Source organism: Coffea eugenioides, chromosome 4 (genome assembly GCF_003713205.1).
Source record: "Coffea eugenioides isolate CCC68of chromosome 4, Ceug_1.0, whole genome shotgun sequence".
Lineage (NCBI taxonomy): Eukaryota > Viridiplantae > Streptophyta > Magnoliopsida > Gentianales > Rubiaceae > Coffea > Coffea eugenioides.
In genome coordinates, this window is record NC_040038.1 from 9,692,746 (window position 1) to 9,714,188 (window position 21,443).

Consider the following 21,443-nt stretch of genomic DNA (forward strand, 5'->3'; position numbering starts at 1 on the left):
GCACTGAAAAAGAAAAGAAACTGGCTAACGTACAGTAGAAATTTATTTGTCAATGTTTTACTGTTATGATGACCCGTGCATAATTTGGTTGGTAGACTAGTTCTATTTGCCAGCATTTTGCATATCAAGTTTGCCAGTAGATCTTTTATTTTCTGCATCATGCTTCCTTCGTTAATCCAGAAACAGGAGAAAGCATCAAGATGGCATTATCGCCAAGACACAGTGAATTGACAACGAACAGTACACAACTGACTCTGGTGCTCTAGTCACCAGTGATGTCGAGTTTCGGACCTCAATGCCCGATAAAAGGGAGATTTAGCACAAAAATTTCAATACAAGAAACCTACTGAATACCACTGCAATAATAGTAGTATAGCATGGGAATTTCTTAATTGTAAATCTGTAGTTCCACAGAGCTGGAAGAAGCCTGAAATGTTCCCATCTAAGCTGAAGTAGAGCGTGGCATGATAAGCTATTCATCTTTGTACCTCCTCTCTACCTCCTCCATGCTCTGGATGTCCTTGTAATACTTGCAAATGCGGTAGATACACCTGCACAAATACGAGGAAGAAAAGGGAATGACTTCACCGCTGAAGAGAAACAGAGAAGGACACAACAAAAACATGGAGCAAGGTTCAGGGGGTGCTGTATGCACCAATACAGGAAGACAGCTGCAGCACACAGAATCACATTCCTTTGAGCCTTGTAGATCTGCAGACACCAAACAATCCAAATTAGAGGTCCAAAAGAAATTGGCTTCTTCTGGGGAAAGTGTAAGCATACATGGAGCTTCATTGAGCGGTAATGCACACTCATACAAAAGCACATGGAGACACACACACACAGAGCGTGTGTTACAGTAGGTTATGTTCACCAAACAGCTAAAACATAGGCCAATTACACTACCAAGAGCAATTGAAGTAATCTACGTGGATCAAAAACAATCCGAGGAAACTCTAGCAAACCAAAAGCATTTCAACATGAAAGTACTGGAGTTTATTGCCATAAGAAAATAATGGCAGGTCCAGATCTTAGAACATTATGGACCAAGATGTGCAGAAGTTTGGGTGCCAGGGAACAACGTAGGAGACCTAAAGAAAACTGGGAGGTGGTTTACATGGGATCAAATCCTCATTTGTCATCAAACACTAGCACAAATTAGTGTTACCGGAGAGACAACAAATTCATATAACTTTCAGGCACCCTTAATAGGTAGTTTTTGCATATTCATCAGAAGACAATTCACTTAAACTTATGATGTTCTAGTCCATCAGTGCTATCTGAAATACTATCGAAGCTTGATTAGTGCCAATGTAGAAACAAATGGTGTGACAGCCATTGGAATACAGACTAGGACACCAATCCATCGGGAACAAGAGAAAATTAATGACATGTGAGGGACAAGACAACCTGAACCCTGCCTAAAACTCATTTAAACAGTCAATAATTCTTAAAGACATTTCATATTTACATATAAATAAAAATTTTTGAATTAATGTATAACTTGGTGGATCACGTCATGACCAGTACAGAGTAGAGGTAGTATGAACCACAACGAAAAGCTGCTCTTTGAATCCTGGTGAATGAAGTTTACCCCTTCTTTGTCTTGAATTACTCAATTCTATTTTCAATGCAGCTTTAAGTGAAACAGCCTTAAGAAATGAAAAGTGAAGAATCAAGATTTTTCTCAGCCTACAGCAACATCACTGTTAGTCCACTTCATTGCATGACATACCTCATGCTCTCCTATACCACCGCAATGAATTTTAAATGCTTCATTCTCTTTCAACACTTACTAATCTTATATATACAAAAAAAATAGCCCAGTTCCACATCATGACATTTACATGCTTTAGAGAATCTACATAATCCGATTACCAGATAACAGAAACCCAATTTCCAGAAAGAACTACATCTATCGCTCCTTCTAACACTCTACCACTCAATTCCAAAATTCAAGTCAGTCGTCCAAGAGGCTCCCACAGAGAACTCCTACAACCAAATGTCCCAAATAGCTGATCAAATGATATACAACAAACAAACTGCAACCAATAAAATTAAAAGAAACCTAAAATTTCCCATCCAGTATAAACCCATTTGGTCAATAAATTCTCACATTCCAAGCAATCACATCCAATCTAGCAAACCAAGTATAACAGCCCACAAATGGTGCAAGTAGAACAAACACTCATATCCAATCTAGTCTTCAAAGTAAATTCATAAAAAAAAAAAAAACATTGTTACCGATTTCTCATAGCGATCCCTCTCAGAAGCAGTGCAGGTCTCTCCAGTACACATCAATCTGTGCTCTTGCTTCCAGTATATATCTATCAACATTTTCAAAATAAAATTGAAAAATAAATAACCCGAAATATATAAACTCAGTGGAAGCAAATAAAAACTAAAAGCGAGTACGAAATTATAAGCAAATAAAACTGCTAAACAAATGAAAACAAAGCCCTCACCCATGAGCTGGAAAACGGAGAAGGGGACGATGAAGAGTGAAGGCTGAAGAACAAGGGAAACAAGGGATACCATCTTTGATTTTATGACCTTCGGCGTCGGTACAGTTAAAAGGATCGCCGTCGCCGCCTCCGCCGCGACAACGTACGTCAGTATAATCCATTGCAGAGCCATTTTCGACTTCGATTTTTTCTCTTTCTTTTATTTGGTCTGTTTTGGGTTTTTGGGATTTGCTTCGCTTGCTTAATAGCCAAGTGTAGAAGAAGGTTCTTTAGACTTTGCAAGATTAGAATCATAAAAAAAGCCAAAATAATAATAATGGGAAAATAAAAATAATAATAATAATAATAAAAATAAAAATAATAAATGATAAAGAGATGAAGGATAGTATGGGCTTTATTGCCTAAAGGGAGTGGGGATCGAGCTTACTTCAAATATAGCTTGTCCATTGAGCTTGTTGGGCCTATGGACTCAGTTCTTGCTCCACATAAGAAGCAACCTTCAAAAGATTGCTAGTACTTGGGCTCGTAATTGGGTGTGGAATAGTCACTGACAAGCCACCCGGCCCAGTTATTTCTTATTTATTTTTTTGCCATTAATCATACAGTGTTGTAAAAGATTATTGGACAATTAGTATCACTAATTTTCATAGTCAACGTTATGAGAGAATATTATTAGAATTCAATTGTGGATGTCATATGAATAATTGCAGGACCAAATTATACATTGAACTTGAAACTTAACCTCTGTCCGTGAAAAATCGGAATATTATGTGTTTGGATAGGAGATTATTTGGAATAAATTTTAAAAAATTTGCTGTAGTACTTTTTTTTTAAGGCATGTAAAATAAAAATGGAAGTGAAAAATGTGTTTATGATGCAAAGTGACAGATTTAGTGAACAATAGTCCCTATTGTTTCCAAATTGAAAACGATCACTACAATATCACCCCCCAAAAAAAGAAAAAAAAAGCCTTGCCTCTATTTCTTTTAGTCCAACTGAAGCCTTCACTATCGGCACATTACGTCCCTAGCAGGCTGCAGGTAGCCTCCTAAGTAGTAACTATTGCTTTTGTCTTTTGTAAATATTGCTCTTGATGGCAATAAACGTATGCCATCCTACGAAAAAGATGATAAAAATCTTTTACAAGAAACTAATACGTTTTAATTTTTAATTTTTTTTTTCAGAATTTCACTCCATGCAAAATGAAGACAAGTACCAACTGCGCATTGTCAACGAAGAACAAACGAGTTTATCCTAAGAAGTCAAAAGTGTTACTTCTCACATCATTCAATGGGCAAGCAGTTTTCTTGGTAAGCACTTGTATATGATTAAGTCTTTGCAAACTTTAAAATTATAGACCAAGTCATGGATGATAAAATGTTTCTGGATTCTTTAACCTTCTTGATTCGTTTGCCGCTTTGCCAGGTACCCAACAAAAGTCTGAGACAGAGCAGCGGTCGAGGGGAAGAAGGATATTTGACTTCTGTTGATGCTTCTGTTTTTATGACCAAATCATACTCCAGTATTAATTTTTGACTACCATGTGTAACTACTTTTGCGGATGTTTTTGATGTGGACGGGAAATTTTCTTCTTACGCTATCTTACTCGAGACGATACTTGATAAAAATAAAAAATAAAAAATTCCCGTCAGTATAAATTGGCTCGATTAATAAAAACGAATTATTTTTTTCACAAAAAATTGTATGTTCGAATCTCACTACTGCTGTGTGTGAGAGGATTGTGTCAGTGGATAATTTGAAAGTACCACTTTAGGCGACTTGGCAATTGCCTTGGCTATGGTTTCACGGTGGTAACCGAAGTCCAGTCCAACTTTTTTTTCTATCCAAAAAAGGCCCAAAAAAAAAAAAATTCTCAAGCAATGATGGTTTATTAATGGGAGCTCATTAATTCGATTTGTTCCTTATGACTCATTAAATAATCCTTATCAAGATGAACAAAGTCAGCCTAAAGCCAGCTCAATCCACTGATACACATTAAGCTCCTGCAAACAGCCGCGTTGAAACTGGGGGATTGACTCGGCCAAACCTCAAAAAAGTCAAACATCCAACTTGGCCGTACTCACTATACTTACCTTAATTGCTCCAACCTGAACAATAACTCTCCCTTCCTATATTTCAGACGACCAAAATGGGGAGGATAGACAATGCCCCATCTCCCAAAATGAAGCATTTCAGCCATCCTCACGAGCTAGAGCTATGGAGCAGCACTACTTCTTTCCAATCTCATCAGCAAACCCTAATGCCAACAGACTCAACAACAACGACGACAATTCTTCGTTGTTCAGCTTGCCAACTTCCATCAACCGAAAACATGTACATCTGTCGCCCCTGCAACTTTTCTCTCCATGTAAGCTGTGCCCAATTTCCTCGAGTCTTCAACCACCCCGCCCACAAGAACCACGTCCTCACCCTCCTCCCTGTCGCTGCATATGCGGGGGGCATATTCAACTGCGATGCGTGTAACCGACGAGGCAATGGGTTCAGCTACCATTGTGGTAGCTGTGAATATGATCTTCATGTTTTGTGTGCTTCTAAGCCATTAAGGTTCACTCACCCGTCCCATTTTTGCCAGCTTGAGCTCACTTTTACAAACCCTTATGGTAATGCCAAAGGGTTCTCTTGCGATGTTTGCCACAAGTTTGGATCAAAACAATGGCTTTATAGATGCAGTGCATGTGAGTTTGATGTCCATTTGGATTGCACCACCGTCCCGACCCCGACGACGACCGCGCCGACACAAGTAAGTACCCCAGGGTCGTCGTTCGGGACGGTGGTTCAATTTCAAGGTCAGGGCATGACACCAACACCTACACCTGCTGGTGCACCCGTAAGTGCACCGGCATCCGCGATGGCGAGTCATTTTCTAGAGCATCAAGGACCGTTTCCTACTCGGTATATTCATAACCAAGTCGGCTTAGGTCAATCGGCCCAACCAGCCCATCAACAGTCCATGCATAGCGCAAGAATGGTTGCAGATAACAGTACCCACAGACCACAGATGGGGCCGACAGATATGGCCTTGATGGGGGTGGGCCCGATTTTGAGTGGGCCAACTATAGCGGGGCCTGATGTTTCAATGGCCAGTGCAAGTACGGGGCAATTGGGGAACTACTGGCCAATGGAGCAGGTAATGCATGGGCCACCAGTTGTGAGGCCTAATGTTTTGATGCATACTGCAAGTGCGGGGCAATTGGGCTATGTTTCGCCGGTGGGGCACACGACGAGTGGCCTGATGAATTCTGCGATGCAAGGATTTGTCGAAGGTGGAGGACAACCGGTGGGGCAAAATTTGGTGCAAGGTGTGATTGGCGGTGGCGGCGATGGTGGTTGGGGAGGGGATGGAACTTCTATCCCTGGGAGCCTGTTTGAAGACTCATTGTATACACAAAATTAGGAACTTATTTTTGGAAAAGTAAAGAAGAATTTTAGCCTAGAAATTGACATGCTTACCATGCGAAAACTGATACTACTACATATATGGTTCGAATTGTTTAAAAAGTTTTTTTTTTTTGTTTTCTGAAAGAAAAGTAGTTCGCCATTTAGTATGAAAATAAATGTTCCAAGAGCCCAAGTAAGGAATAAATTAAAGTACAAGGATAAACATTTAATAGACAGATATTTGATAGGACACCTATTAATGTTACAAGGAAAAACAAATGATGTGATAGATACAACCATATATTGTTGGAGCAATTATCTTTTTGGCAACTTGAAAATAACCAAACTATTCTTATCAATGAAGTATGAAATACAAAATTCAATACATGCTAGTCAAGTACTACTAAATATTGAAGTATGAAATTAAACGAAAATGTGCCTGTATGTATATGATACAAGTTGAAAGCAGCAGGGCTACAACAATAATAGACATACAAGATTGGGATGTAGCCCCTCAGGCCAAAGCTGGTGGTAGTAGCCTAGTTAGGTGAGTACCACGCAAAGGTTTGAATCCTGGGTGCAACGGTCGGTGATGTTGGGCAGCCTCTCCCGACCCGCAGAGGAATAGTTGGATCATACGGTAATCAGTCCATGGACACCAGATACCTCTGTGTTGACAAAAAAAAAAAAAAAGATTGGGATGTGCTAAGCCTATACCCCTACACTCTAAATCCATACTGCTAATGCATTAATGACTTGTATTACGAGTAATAGTAACTCGTACTATTAGCATTAAAAGTATTATTAAAAGTTATATCAAGTGTAGAATTAGGTTTTAGTGGTATGGATTTAGTATCATCGAGAGAGATTTTACACCTTTAAATCTTAAAGGCATAGTTAAAAGGGTGGAGCCATCTTTATTTCAATTGCAACCCCTCAATTTTTTGACAACTACAAAATAACCGAACAAAATTTTAGTTTTCCAATATTACTTCACTTTTGCAAACCCCCCCCAACCCAAAAAACACAAAAGTGTTAAAACATATTTCACAAAGCTATTATTATACTACTTCTACTAAATTTTGTTTTCTTAATATTAAACTTTATTTGTGTGTCCAGCCACAAAATTGCAAGTGAACCAAATATTCTAGTGAAAATTTGACCATGTACTTCCTCTGCGAATCTTATATATAGAGGAATCTATATCTTGTAACCTTAAGCATACTTTTGAGCGCTTTGCAATTTTATTCTATTACTTGACGTGATAACTACTACACATCATAAATCACAAGCTGCATCAATTTGTTATTTTTATAATTTTTGTAACATGGAAGAAACTGGTGCGCGTCTAGTAAAGTTGTGAGAAATACTTAGTTGTCACAAAAGTCCACAAACCATGTATTGTAATTTGTAAGTTGAAACTAAAATTATTGCATCCCCGAACAAAGGTCTTGGTTCTACTACTGCATAGTTTATGTACGTTTATCTATGATGCTTCATTAACTAGAAACAAATTTTGATTATCAGAGATCATTCTAACATCAAGAATCTTGCCACCATTTTCTGATAATATGCAGGAACCATTGTAAACTTTCAATTGTTCCTTTGCGGTTCTAATGAGATCATCCATATTCTGTGGAACCCATAAAACAACTCCAGTTCTTCTGCCATCTAAATTATCCCAGGGATGAGAGGGGAACACTGTACATTTCCTTTGTTCTTGCTCTATTATAACTGAGCCTGCAAAGGAGCAAAGAAAGATTGGATGAACAACATAGAATTACACTTAAATCAAAATTATGAGAGAGAGATCCTGATAAGGTACTTCTAAAATTTGGTGATTGCATTACCTTGGTTTCTTTCAAAGGATTCAGAAAATTCTGATAACTGAGCACGCTTTGCATTCTCCAGCAGATTAATTAGGCTCTTGTTTCCACCCACTCGGGCTTCATCTACTGGAGTTTTGCCCCATCTGCAAACAACACATTGCCCCAACTAGCATTACCGATTTGAGAGATGACAGAACTGATATCAGAAGACAGGATTTGTAAGTTAGGGGAAACATGGATGCTCTGCAAGCAGAGATCAATACACTGTGTTGCAGCCAGGTTACTTAAGTATGAACTTGCCACCAAATATAATACTATCTTTGCATATATTTTGTTACGACGAGAACCAACTTACAACTGATTTTGAAAAGAATGCATACCATTTAACGTGTCAAGAAGCTGTCAGAAAAATAATAGCTGGTTTATTAATAGCTGAAATGCTGAATACTAGATCGCAAAGCCAAGCTTTGAGGACATGTTAGGCATTTGTTTGAAAAGCAGATTCTGTTCGATGAGTGATTTAGTCTATGGATTGACAGTGCTTTTTGCTGGGATCATTCTAGATTAGTGAAGTTTGTAGCTCGAGACGAACTTGTGTCTTACCTGTCTACTGAAAGGACACTGGCTCCAGCTTCTAAAAGGGAGACTGATGCTGGATATAATCCTTCTGATGCAGCAATGTGCAGTGGCGTCCTCATGTCAAAATTTTTGGCATTAGGATTTGCACCATTGAACAATAGTCGCTTCAGAAATTCTAATTCTCTGCTTGCAACTGCCTCACAGAGAAAAGTTCCAACATGATCTAGCATTAGTGTTGCCCCCGCATTGACGAGCAAGGAAGCCACTTCATCGTGCTCATTCCTGACTGCTTCCAGCAGCGGGGTGTTTCCGAAATAATCTGAGGCAAGATTTGAGCTAAAATGAGTTTCCCTTTCTTCAATCTTTCATAACAAAACTATGACAATTGCGAAAGGAACATTTGCAAGAAGCTCACCTTTGGCATTGACATTTGCATCCTTTTCAATAAGGAACTGAGCTATATCTTCATAACCCTTCCGAGCAGCAACGTGCTGTCACGAAAACATGCAATATTTTTTCAAGTCATATATCATTATCAGAGTCCTTTGATTGCCCAATAAAGTTGCTTTCTAGTAGACGACGCTGGAAATTTCGCAAGATAAGCCTCGCGAAGTAACAGATAACAAGTTAGTATAATCAACATACAAGGAAAACACAAACTCTTGTTGGCTTCTGATAAGGTTATGAAATCCAGGACAGAGAAGATTCCAATTATACAATATTGTGATATCAGGGTATTTCGGTGTTAACTTGACATACCAGAGGTGACCTATCATTGTAATCAGACATATTTGGATCTGCTCCTGCTCCAATAAAACACCGTAGTCGATAAAGATCTCCATCATATGTAGCACAGTTTAATTTCATAGCCAACTCAGATTCATGTTTTGCAATATGAAGTGTGGTCTTAGATTCCTTTATGATATTTTCTATGTTTGATTCCTTCCCCTGAACACCCTGAACATCAAAGACAATACAAAATGTTAAATTCTTCTTTCAATATTTAGAATTCCCGGAAAACAAAATGCAGAATTTGGGATCTCTTATAGGCAGACTAAATACTCTCCTAAAACTAACACGCATGCCGGTTCCAAACAGCAGAATCCGGGAAAAAAATATGAATAGAAAAATCAACAAATGGGAAAGCATGAAGCCGTGTTAAGAACATACCTCAAGGAGATTATTGATGATTATCCGGCCATCAAGAAAGTATGTATCAAGGATATCCAGGAAATGCTGCTTGTCAATTCGCAGTAGTCTACATAATTGAACAACTCGGATTGTGTATGGTATTGGGACATTACAAAGAACCGAAACTTCACCAAATGTACTGTGAGTTTCAAGACTCAAGAGTGGTTCCTCTCTTTCATTTTCATATCTTCGGACTTCATCCTACAAAAACGTCAGACTCTGTTGATAAAGGACATAGTAAAAACTATCTTTTGAGAGAAATTTGAAGGTTTCTTGTCGCATAGCCTGACTTAAATGCCATGACTCTTCTCTGTATTAGGCATGCTATTTAGAGTACTGGCGTATGGGATTTGTATATATTGATGATACCTTTCTGCAAAATGCAGTTTGTCAATATCAACATAACACTATAACTTGCAAATTATCTCTTATTTGCTCATTGAATTTGAAAGTAAGAGTCACTTTTTTCCCACATGCACTATATGCGCTGGCAAACTCACACAAAAATCCAGCCAGCTATTTCATATTTACTTCTATTTCATCCGTGATCATATATACGTGAAATAAGTTCAAATGATAAATTGCTGAACAGTAAAAGCCATACCAGTTTCCCGTGACAAACGAAGTACAGTTGATCAGCCATACTTCCTTGTTCTATAATCAGTTCTCCTGGAAGGAAAAATTCTTCATGGACATTGAGGGCCTGCAGGATCAAAGAAGTGAGAAATGCTAATTTCCCCAAACTTCACACAGAGATTGATTTTTATCTCCTCCATTTAACAAGGATTTTTGAACGGGCTTCCACTAAGCTATTATGTGAACGCAAAGAAAGCAGACAGATTAGGACTTTGCGCCCAAAGAGATAAGAAACACATTGCAAAAAATTATACTTTACCTCCAAGTGTCCTACAATCTCAGAACACTGATTTTTTCATGGTAATTTTAGAAGGGTTTAGTTCTGTCAATCATCGTTTTTCCAATATTTAACAGCTAAAAGTGACTCGTGATTGTCGGAGAGAGGGCATATTAGAGCTGTACAAGACACCACTTAGAAGATGTAGAACGACAGGACATTTGTAGCATACAATCTAGAGAACTTGACTTACCATATGATTGATAATCTCATCTGAGCATCCTTTGAGAAGTGGAACCTTTCTAATGTACGGCTCGTATGACTTTTGTGAAACCTGTAAAAGAGAAACTGTTTTTGTCAACAATCATTTAAGCTCAAGACATGCAGTTTATCAGTTTTGGACATGACTTCATGCGTTACGCATACAAGTTGCCAAACAATGTCAAGAATAGAGATATGGTTTGGACGATCTAAAGTCTTAGGACAGGTAATTGAGGCTTTTAGTGATGAAACAAACTGCAGATACCTTAGTCCTGATAGATACCGGAAGATCCTGAAGAGCAGAAGCACTAGTATAACCACTCTCGTATTGTAATCGAACATGTCTTTCTATCTCCATTCTTAGGTCCTTTCCGAGCCTGTTTCTGTTCATGAAACTAATGAGATCAGCCATTGCATCCCTGAATCTCTCAGTTTTGGATCCTTTCACTATCAATGCTGTCATGTTACCCAGCAAATAAGCCCCCAGAATCATGTCAAAAGAAACATATATCATGACGAATATCATTTCTTTTGTGTTGACAGCATGAATATCCCCATAACCTGTGGCACAAGTGACAAAAGAAGGATTTAGGTCAGTAAGTCCATGCAGAGAACAACATGAGCAAGCTTGATAAAGGAAAAGCAACACTAAGGTTTACAATTCAAAAGAGGTAGTAAAACTACAAGCCAAAGTGAATACGTTCAGATGAACTAGCAGTAGATCAGAACGTTTAACCAACTACTCAAGAAAATGCATGATATACTTAATACACGACATTACTATTCAATGAGATGAAGAAAGAAAACCAAGAGGGTAGCATACCAACAGTAACCATAGTAACAACAGCAAAGTAAAGTGAGGTTATATAACGGGTCCAAAGATCAATCTCTCTGAAGTGTGTATATTTGTAGCTTCCCATTTGTAAACTTCCTATCCATGTATAACCTTCCTCTGATGGAGGCAGAGTGGTAGCAAGATAGTAAAAGATGCAGGCAGCCGTATGTGTGCAATATAACTCAACAACAAAAAGGTTTATGATCCTGGCGAAAAGATAATTGATGCGGATGTCTTTCTCAAGCTTTTTAAAAAAGTCTGTCACTCTAAGCGCCCTGCTAAGCCTGATCCATAGCAGGTACCTGACTGGCTCCTTTCTCCCAGAAGCCTAATCATAAAAATAGGTTACTGTGATCAGTGTATATATGCATGATGGCTCCAAATATATAATGCTCAACATTGTAACAAGCTTTATGAGTATGAGGATCATTAATATTAGTAAACTGCAACATCCCGATCTGCTTCAGACTGGTCAAAACGTGGTCCTATTTTAGGTTCAAAATCATTTGGATACGAAAATCAAGTAATTAAACTTGGAAATCTAGCAACAACATCAGTTCAGTAATCAAAAGTTCGACTGGTTAAATGAACAAGTTCAAAAGTATTAACAGAACTTATAATCACCTACTAATGGAGAAAGAAAAAATGTAGAAATTAAGGGGAAAAAAGAACACACAATAAGAGGATCGCAAATATATATGCAATAGATGAATTACTGAGTTAGTTATTACCTTGTAAATGTAGTCCCATGGAAAGCAACCAAGAAGATCAAGCATAAACTGGGATTTCAAGTAGCTGCATGAATGTTGCAGTTCATCATATTACTACATACACAAATAAAGCTAATTCAAAGTGATCAAATAAATGTACTTTGATGCATTTCATGGTTGACAAGTGAAAATTCGTTTTATCTCAGTCTGTTCAGCTGTCTTATTAATAAACGTGCTTGCTTCAGATCTGACAGTTCAATGATTGCCATGCGGGGCTATGTATAAATTTGGAATTCATTATATAGGTAATGCAGAAAGGAAAAAGAAGCTCCAGGAGAAAATGATATTGCAAAAAATGCAGAATTACTTATATGCACTGTAAGTGCTTAGAACTAACCGTATAGCAATGCGGCTGTGACTATAGACCATGCAATGAGAGTGTGGTTGTCTGTAGGCAACAAAGAAGCGTACGACAATATCTATAAGGAAAGCAAATTGTCCAGCAATGTCTAGAAGAAAGAGGTTCTCAGGAAGACCTCTGAAGAAGGCAAATTCCAGGGGGGTGAAGAAGGATGAGTACACTGCCCATAACAATATGAAGTGTGTCCACAATTGATACCACCTGCATTGAATTTGTTACCTTAGCTTCCTATTTGGTTTAAAGACAAAAGATGATGAGAATGATTTAGTTTAAACAAAACAAAACAAACATGGAAAATGGAAGTTCAAAATGCCAAAGCAAAGCTTTGCATCTGAGTTTACAATACTTTGATCAACCTCACTTTAAAGCAAATCACCTTGAGAATTTAGGGCCTGAACCATTCTTCTCTATATGGAAAGTATGAGATTCAGAAAGGGCGGCATTGCACTCAAGAAGGTCAAGAAAAAAAATCAGCTTTGTTGCCAAAAAAATTTTGTTCCCAGAAATATTTCCGAAATAGTCTAATTTTACAGTTTCCGACCAGATCAGTAGTTCGAATGGTTCAAAATCAAGCTTACATTTGCACGTACACTCAACCATGCAAAAGGTGAGCAATGACTCAGAGTTTGCTAGACACACATATGTATCAGATTTACATATGTTGTCTGCCTCCGTGAATGCAATTGCAATGTTTATAAAAAATCTGCATAACAAATTCCAATTTCGAACTAATCCTAGAGTTACTCCATCTATCAAAACTATTAACAATTGTATCTACCCAAGTCCTAAGTTGATATTGCATATTTTTCCACAACAAATTGAGGTGTTTGGTGTGATGTGACCTCGTATGAGCCTCGTATTATCCAGAACAGTTGCTTTCCCCACTTTTAAGGACTACTAATATTTAAGACCACAAAATCATCCACCATCCACTACCACCATACAGGCTAAGTTAAGATGTCTACAAAGTACATATCATATATCTCCACCACACAAGCCCAATTGCAGAAGCTTGAACCCTCCAAAAAAAAAATTAAAACGATAAACACACAACAGAAAAAGTTAGATCATACCTGTTGTTAGGTTCAATAACAAATCCATGAGAATGGCCTCTACCTCTTGTGGTGATTTCTCTGCCATTTCCACTTCTACTGTTAATGGACTGATCAAGTACTCCAGAGCAATTCCAAATCAACCTGAAATAGTTCTTCCAAGTAGATTCGGTGGGCTCCTGAAGGTCCTCCACTTCAAACTCTTCATCTTCTGACTCAGCACTTTTACCACCTCTACCTATTCCACTGCTACTCTGCATTTCCATATATCACAGCTTTCCTACTTCTTGGACGACAAAAAATATATATATGGAAACTCCTTATTATACTGATTGTGCAACCCAAGAATGCCTGAACCAACCATAAATATGTGAATATCAATTCATTGCAGTACCAGGAATATATCCTGGCTTATCATGATTGAGTTTCCTTTTCACTGACTCGACAGGCGATAATGAAAATGCCTACGTTGTTTTGTGCCCATGATTCTACATTCATGGTGTCGGACTACGTTACACTTTTCTTGTGGTGGTTAAAGAATACATGAATACTCTAGTCTGGACAAGGAATAAAATCTTGATAAGTCAATAATGTTTTCTTTTGTTTCCTTTTCAAAAAAATTCCTTCCATTTTTCTTCATTTGTGCAGTAAAAAATGGAATATCAAGATCAAAGAATAAACCAGCTTAAAATCTTGATGTCAATAATGTTTTCCCTTTTCGTGCAAGGAATATCAAGATCAAGTAAACCAGCTTAAAGTGAAAGTGCTATTTAAGGGGCTCAAGCTTGGATTCTCTTCTCCTAATAGCAAAAGCAATGGATTCCATTTGTATTCTGAAAAAAAAAAAAAAAAAGGTAAATCATAAAATAGTTGGTAAGGCACACTTACGGTGTGCTTGCAACTAATAAAAACACACTATTCTATAAAAAATAATTATTTATATGAAATTAATTTTAAATTTATGCAGAGAATTTAACAAAATAAAAATGTGTGGAAGGTATAGCGATCCAATAATTACTTATAACTATTAGTAAAATTTAAGAATTTTTAGTAGGTAGTTATCAGTTTAGTGTAAAATTTTTTGAGCATTATCTGTAAAGTTTAGTTTGGCCTTGCCACTTGATAGAAACCATTAGTATTCTTCTTTCCAACAGTAACCCTCCAATTTTTTGAGTCAGCACGAGAAAAAAAAAATATAATTCTAAAAGTTTAAATTGTAAGCATTTTCGAAGAGATACTTAACTTTGAACCTAGCATAAACTTTTGAAACCTCACGCGTTGATGTTGACCGTTACAAGCATGGAGTGGAATAACTGTGGCTCTGAACCAAGTCAGAATAATTTAGAGAATAACTAATGCTTTAACAAAGCCAAAAGAACTGTGTATATTCAGACTACCTTCCTTGTCAACCTCTGTGAACCTGTTATAAATAATTCACAAAGTCATGGGCCAGTGTGGTGAGGGCAGCGAGTGCAATTTGGAGACCTCCACTCTGCGTGTGGGTGCGTGTGTGTTTGTTTTTTTTTTTATATATATTTTAATACTAGTAAAATTGACATATATATATATATGTAAATTATTTATTTTTATTATTTTATTATTTATTTTAAAAAATCATAATATTTTATTATTTATTTAAAAAATTAATATTTTATTTATTTTTTAAAAAATAAAAATGATTATTTTTAAAGCTCGAACTCAAACTTGACTCGGTTCAAATTTGAGATTGAACTCAAACTCGACTTGGTTTAAATTTGAGATCGAGTTTGAGTTTTATATTGAGAGTTCGTTGAATTAAACTCGAGTTCAGTAAAATTAAGTCGAGATTAGATTCGATCAGGCCAAAACTCAATTTAACTCAGCTTCTTTGCAACCCTAGTTTAGCCCTACAAACAAGATATTGATTAGATGAAACTTGACACAGAGTTAGTTATACTTGATACAACATTGAAGTCATTTCAAGTTCATTATTGAATTATAATAATTTACAACACCAAAGTGAAATCAAAGCAAACTTTATTAGCAATCTTGATAATTATTACCAGCTTATTAGTTGTAAATGTTCTTCATCATTGATTGGCATAAGGGAAATCCCTCCACCTTCATCTCCTCATCACATATTATAATATTTATACAATTCTTAATGTTATTATATATATTAATATATTTATATATATATTTATACATTATTATAATATATTTTTTTTTATTTAAATTGAAAATATTTTTATATTTTTATATAAATATTATATATTATATAAATTATATTTAATATAATATATATTATATATTATATATATTATACATTATATGCCATAATAATATTATAATGTATTATATATATTAAATATACATTTATATATATGTATTATATATATATATAATACATTTATACATTTATATTAATATACATCATTTATACATAATATAAATACATTTATACATTTATATTAATTATATTAATTACATTTATACATAATATTAATTTATATTTATAATATATTAATTTATACATTTATATAATATTCATTTATAATTTAGACATTTATAATAATATACACTTATACATTTATAAATACATTTATATTATGTATTATATATAATATAATACATTTATATATTTTTATATAAATATATACATTTATAAATATTTATAAATGCATAAATGTATGTTTATATAAAAATATAAAATTTATAATTTATAATTTATAATTTATACATATGTATAATATTCATTTATACATTTATAAATATATTTATATTATGTATTACATATAATATAATGCATTTATATATTTTTATATAAATATACAAATATATTTATTTATCAATGTATTATAAATGCATAAATGTATATAAATATAAAAATTATAAATTATAAAAATACTCAAAAATATGTTTTAAAAATACCTCTAAAAATAATCCAAAAAACATCTACAGTAAAAGTTTTTCATATAGTTTTTGAAAAACAATCCCAAAAACAATTAATCCAAACGGACTTGTATTTCAAAAACGAAATGCTACAGTGCTGTTTTGAAAAACAACTCCAAAAACAGCTAATCCAAACGGAGCCTGCACATTTTCAATGCCATTCTGTCTCATCAATCATTCACTCATCTTTTCTTCTTGTCATTATTGGCATATTCCTTAATCCCAAAGCTTGTATCCCCAGCTGTGGTCGCCATTTTGTTGATGGTGATTTTGTCCAGAATATAGCACTGATCGATCAGCGAAGTCTGTTGAATATGGAAATGGGGCAGGACAGCCATAAGAAGGACCGTTCCTGAGCAATTCACGGCTAAAATTTGATCAAAAAAATTTGTATAGTTCAGATTTCATCTTGTATCTCGATTTTAACAACATGTGTGGGATCCACACAATTTTGTTCTAAAGTTACACGTTGTTGAAAGTAAATTACACCACGTGCAAACAAAGTTACGCGCTGTGTAAAATGCACATAACTGCCAGGAACGGCTCCTGCCTGTGGTCCGTTGAATATCGTACTGATTCTGCCATACCCTTTAGGACTTCTTTGTAAACATTAGTTTCTTTTTTCTTGGAAAGAAAAAAACAATTGAGTTTTTTTTTTTTTTGGTCAGATTCCATAAGTGCATCTTGTCTTTCTCCAACGGAGTGTATCATGCATTTAGAAGAAGATACAATAAAATCCAAGGGATGCTGAAAAACAAAAATTATTAGGAAATGACTCCATCCTTACACGTGATTTTTGAGTTATCCCAAAAGTGTTAAATAATTGATCTTGAGAATTAAGAAAAGAAAGAAATTAATTACTTGGGGAGGTGAAGCAACTAAAGTAAAATATGGGATTAAATTCATTAGAAAGATTGTACCCGGAATCTCCTTTTTAGTCGCCAATGGGACATAACTTGCGCTGTTAAATGCTTATTTATGTCTATATGTGGGTGATCCCACGTAGCGTATTGGCTTTTTTCCATGCCATGTTGGCTTATAAAAAAATGGAAAAATGTTAAAGAAAAATCCAAAATCTTCGCATATAGATTTTCTCATGAATGGATGGATATCTACCTGTATCTGTCCCCGCTCACAACCACTAATCTGCCACCAACCACAGGTCCTCGGACTGCAACCGTCCCTGCCAATTTTGATCATTATCAACATTATGTAACTTTCTTTGTATATCGTGTAACTTTTTTTTCACAGAATGTATTTTCACAACAGATAGTGGTGGGTCCCACACTTGGCGCGGAAATCAAGTTACATGGTGTAATCTCAGCCGCACAAAATTTTGAGGGCCAATCTTGGCCCTCAACCGTGCAGGGACGGTCATACTGATGACCGTCCCTGCCCCAAATCCACAGGTCCTCCAATCTTCTCTCCTGTAGCTCTGCAAAATCTCATCACCTACTTCACAGCCCAAAAGTTAAGTTAGGGCGCAACTTATCTAATGATTAAGGGTATAAATGAGTCTAATGAAACTGGCACCTTAATGTTTCATTTTATTTGATTATTTTAATAAATTTTAAATTTCGTTCAAATTTTTCTTGTTTATTTGTGGAATCGAACTTGAACGAACTTTTTATCAAATTTAAATATCATCGAATATAGAATGCTGTTCAAGTATAATTTGATTAGTTAGTGAGTCAGATTCGAATGAGTTCTTATTAAGTCGAATTTGATTCAAATATCAAGTAATTTGATTCATCGCTATCAATGATGGTTCAATTTGCATTAATGTGCTTTGTCAACGATATTTAGTTGAAAAGAAAGTTTACATTTTATGTACTTTGCAAATTGCACCTACATATACGTGAATAAGCTGCTACCTACATCAGGGGAAACTTAAAAGGCTTCTGTAATTAAGATGACTTTTGGGAAGGGTAGCTACCTAAAATTTATTGTAAGGGGGTGGAGATATCTTAAGAAACAATTAAGAACTTAAAATTATAATTAATGCAAGCAAGATATTGTTTGCCATCCATCCACTTTGATTGTTGTGCTCCCCCTTTTACCTGTTTTTATTGATTCTCAACAACACACTATGATTTCAGCATAATGAAATCTCTTCATGTTTCCCCTGTCGACCACACCAGTGCAATATCAGCACAAAACATGGCACTTCCTCTGTTCAACCTAAAAGAGAAAAATCCAGACGATCAAGGAGATGTACAACTCGGGTTGCAACCACAAAATTACTACTGTCCATCAGATTAGGACCAGAAACTAACTGGCGAATTCAACCTTGTCCAAGTGCCAACCATTTGTCTGCTGGTCACTCTTTCATCAAAGATCAAAGTGCTCTTGTTTCTGATTTAGACCATGATTCAATTTCCATCCCCTTTCCAATAATGCAAGTTAATTTGGCGTTTCCGATTTCATTCCATTTCATCCTTTCCAATAATGTAGGTTCATTTGGTTCAAGAATCTCGAAACGCAGAGGTTCTGAATTCTAATCCCCATGTCGCGCCTCCTCATTTATTATTAAATCTCACCCCACCACGCCCACTATCAAAAAGAAAAATTGGTTCAAGAATACCAATTAGCAACGGATATAACTTCTATACAAGCTAGTGTGGTGTCAACCTAATCCCAACTGTCATCTAGATTGTTGTTACCTGCAAGATATAAATTGTTTCCAATTGCCACCTAATCCCAATTGTAGGAAACGTCTTTAATTGCTGATGGTTCAAGAAATTCGTTAGTGAAATGCCACAAGCAAACATTTTTAGTGCATTTTACACTGAAAATGCCGAAAAATTCATTGAAAACATGCCCTCTTGCCCTGTTGGGCTAACACAAGCAAATAGGCAACAATTGGAAACAATTATGGAGAAAGGGAAAGAAACAACTTAGGTCCAACAACATAAAAGCTTGACAAGGATGGGGAGCTGCATTTTGCCCAAATTAATCCCAGTTGCATATGTGGCCCTACTGAGTCACTATTTTAGCAGTCCTGCTGCAACTGCGGTGTGGCAGCTACACACAACAATTAGGCAGGCGTCTTCTTAGAAGGATCAGAATTCAAAACCCAAAATAAATCTAAAGGCTTTGGAATTAGAGATCTTATAAATAAATTCTACATTTGAAATTTAATCATACTTAACGGAACCGGTAAGTTTAAAGGACGAAACCGTCATTTTCGTTAAGTTTAACGAATTCTGTTAGTTTACAATTTAGTTCAAAATATGAGGTGTCATTTTGTTGTATATTTTAAAACTACGATAGACTTTTCTGTGTATTAAGTATATTACAGGGGACTTTTTTGTTTTTAACCCTTAATCATATCATACTGCATATATATTATATACTACTGTGTTTTTCAGTGAAACAAAGAGTTGAATTGTCTCTATTCAATGAATACCTGACCGGATTAGCTTGGAATCAATGGGTTGCGATAGATTCATCAAATTAGCCGCCTTTGTCCGTTTTCCATTATATATTCAGTTAGTTTCTACAAAATTCGTATTGAGGATAAATTAGTTTATCCTGTGATTTAATTCTAATCCTTTTTTTAATCCAATATGCGTTGCATGATGTCAGGCCTAACGACAAATCTGACACACACACACAAACAAAATGCAATTGTAATTCAGAGAAGAAGTTTTAATATGACAAAACTTTATCAATATACGTCATCATCTGATTACTTTTCCATAATATGCTTTTTAGATTTATTAAATCAAAAAAAAAGAGTGATGTTGATTGGGCCAACCTAGTAAAGGATTTAGGCATTTATTAGGTCGAATAAAGAAAAACCTGTTCCAAGTTTCCAACCCCCTTCCTCAATTATTAACGTTCATTTAATTCAAATTCGATCAGAGGCAGGCCGGCCATGGTAAGTGACTTGGTTAGTACCAAAATCAAGCAGTCATGTCAAGACAAACCACTTGTTTTGGGGGGTCGCCATAGAAATCATTCACTTGCTTAATAATAAAATTATAAAAGCACTACAAATTAATTTTTTTTTTTTTTGTCGAAAACAAATTAATTAGTTAGCCCCCTTTTCTTTACATCATTCCAGTTGGTTTCATCACATGTGATAGGCACACGGAAAGATGTGGATGGTTACTAATTAGTGAATCCATCAACAAAAGGGCAATAAATTAATCTCGTCGATCATTAAACTATTTTATACGAAAAATGATTTGATAGTCAGAAACAGATACAGAAAAAATAATTTAGTGATCGGCCAGATTTGTAACCCGTGATACAAGGAAAATGTTTGTAGCTGCCCTAATTATTTTATATTATGCACTTGGATAAGAATCAAATGATGGCTAAAGAGAGAGTGGCAAACTGCAATAGTAATGATGAATTTATTCTTGTTCAGACACTAAATAATAGACTTGACCTCTACTGCACGTAATTACCTATTACCTATAATCCAAGAAAGTATTCTTCCGTATAAGCTCTTGAAGAAGACACACAAACAGGCGGTATTTTCTTCTTCCACCCCTCTGTTTGGCTTGTGCATTTTTTTTTTTTTTTAAAAGAAATTTTTAATGTTGCAAGACCTAAATTTTGGGAAGCATTACAATATTGGCTTTGTTTGGATTGAAATGAGGATATAGAATTCCATTAGTCAGTCCTCAAATCAAAAGTATAGCATTTGATTTTTGTTCAAGTTATTGTAAATAAGTATTGTGTACATGCCAAGTAAAAAGTAGTACAAATTTGAGATTATGAAGAATCAAGAAAACAGACAAGAATTCTCACGTAAACGTATATCTCATCATCCAAATAGTGGGATGTAGGACCCTTCTCCTCTCTATCCACACACCTTCCTTCCTTTTGATATCTTTACAACACGTGCTTTCCTTCTCCACTTATATAAACACACACTTTTCCATTCCTCTAACGACTAATCAT

The 21,443-nt window shown here is 35.6% G+C and overlaps 2 protein-coding genes across 8 annotated transcripts; both read right to left on the reverse strand.

The window, feature by feature from the left end:
- Positions 1-115: 115 nt before the first annotated feature.
- Positions 116-2,746, reverse strand: LOC113768356. Its single transcript, XM_027312683.1, has 4 exons — positions 2,466-2,746; positions 2,245-2,327; positions 656-711; positions 116-551 (listed from the first exon to the last, which is right to left on the reverse strand). The coding sequence occupies exons 1-4, from the start codon at positions 2,635-2,637 to the stop codon at positions 473-475; spliced, it is 390 nt and encodes a 129-aa protein (XP_027168484.1). The 5' UTR covers positions 2,638-2,746; the 3' UTR covers positions 116-472.
- Positions 2,747-7,263: 4,517 nt separating this feature from the next.
- Positions 7,264-14,126, reverse strand: LOC113768798 (potassium channel SKOR-like). 7 transcript variants are annotated; one of them, XM_027313290.1, is made up of 14 exons: positions 13,617-13,700; positions 12,659-12,744; positions 12,520-12,570; positions 12,144-12,207; positions 11,401-11,740; positions 10,843-11,138; positions 10,570-10,650; positions 10,068-10,166; positions 9,443-9,664; positions 9,032-9,229; positions 8,688-8,763; positions 8,297-8,591; positions 7,715-7,836; positions 7,264-7,604 (listed from the first exon to the last, which is right to left on the reverse strand). In XM_027313290.1, exons 2-14 carry the CDS (start codon positions 12,709-12,711, stop codon positions 7,351-7,353), a joined length of 2,151 nt encoding a protein of 716 aa, XP_027169091.1. In that variant the 5' UTR covers positions 12,712-12,744; positions 13,617-13,700; the 3' UTR covers positions 7,264-7,350. The 7 variants fall into 7 exon arrangements, with proteins under 7 accessions (XP_027169091.1, XP_027169094.1, XP_027169093.1 ...); XM_027313293.1 differs by lacking the exon at positions 13,617-13,700 and adding an exon at positions 13,122-13,284; XM_027313292.1 differs by lacking the exon at positions 13,617-13,700 and adding an exon at positions 12,920-13,010.
- Positions 14,127-21,443: the final 7,317 nt, after the last annotated feature.

Bases quoted from the DNA above. Each gene is read 5' to 3' on its own strand.
- LOC113768356 (XM_027312683.1), bottom strand. From the start codon at position 2,637: ATGGCTCTGCAATGGATTATACTGACGTACGTTGTCGCGGCGGAGGCG. The intron at 712-2,244 runs GTAACAATGTTT...TGGTGTCTGCAG, and splicing joins GGGATCGCTATGAGAAATCG to ATCTACAAGGCTCAAAGGAA. The intron at 552-655 runs GTGCATACAGCA...GTATTTGTGCAG, and splicing joins GCAGCTGTCTTCCTGTATTG to GTGTATCTACCGCATTTGCA.
- LOC113768798 (XM_027313286.1), bottom strand. From the start codon at position 13,861: ATGGAAATGCAGAGTAGCAGTGGAATAGGTAGAGGTGGTAAAAGTGCT. The intron at 11,741-12,143 runs GTAATAACTAAC...TTTTATGATTAG, and splicing joins CATGGGACTACATTTACAAG to GCTTCTGGGAGAAAGGAGCC. The intron at 8,764-9,031 runs GTATGTCAAGTT...TTTTCGTGACAG, and splicing joins ACAATGATAGGTCACCTCTG to CACGTTGCTGCTCGGAAGGG.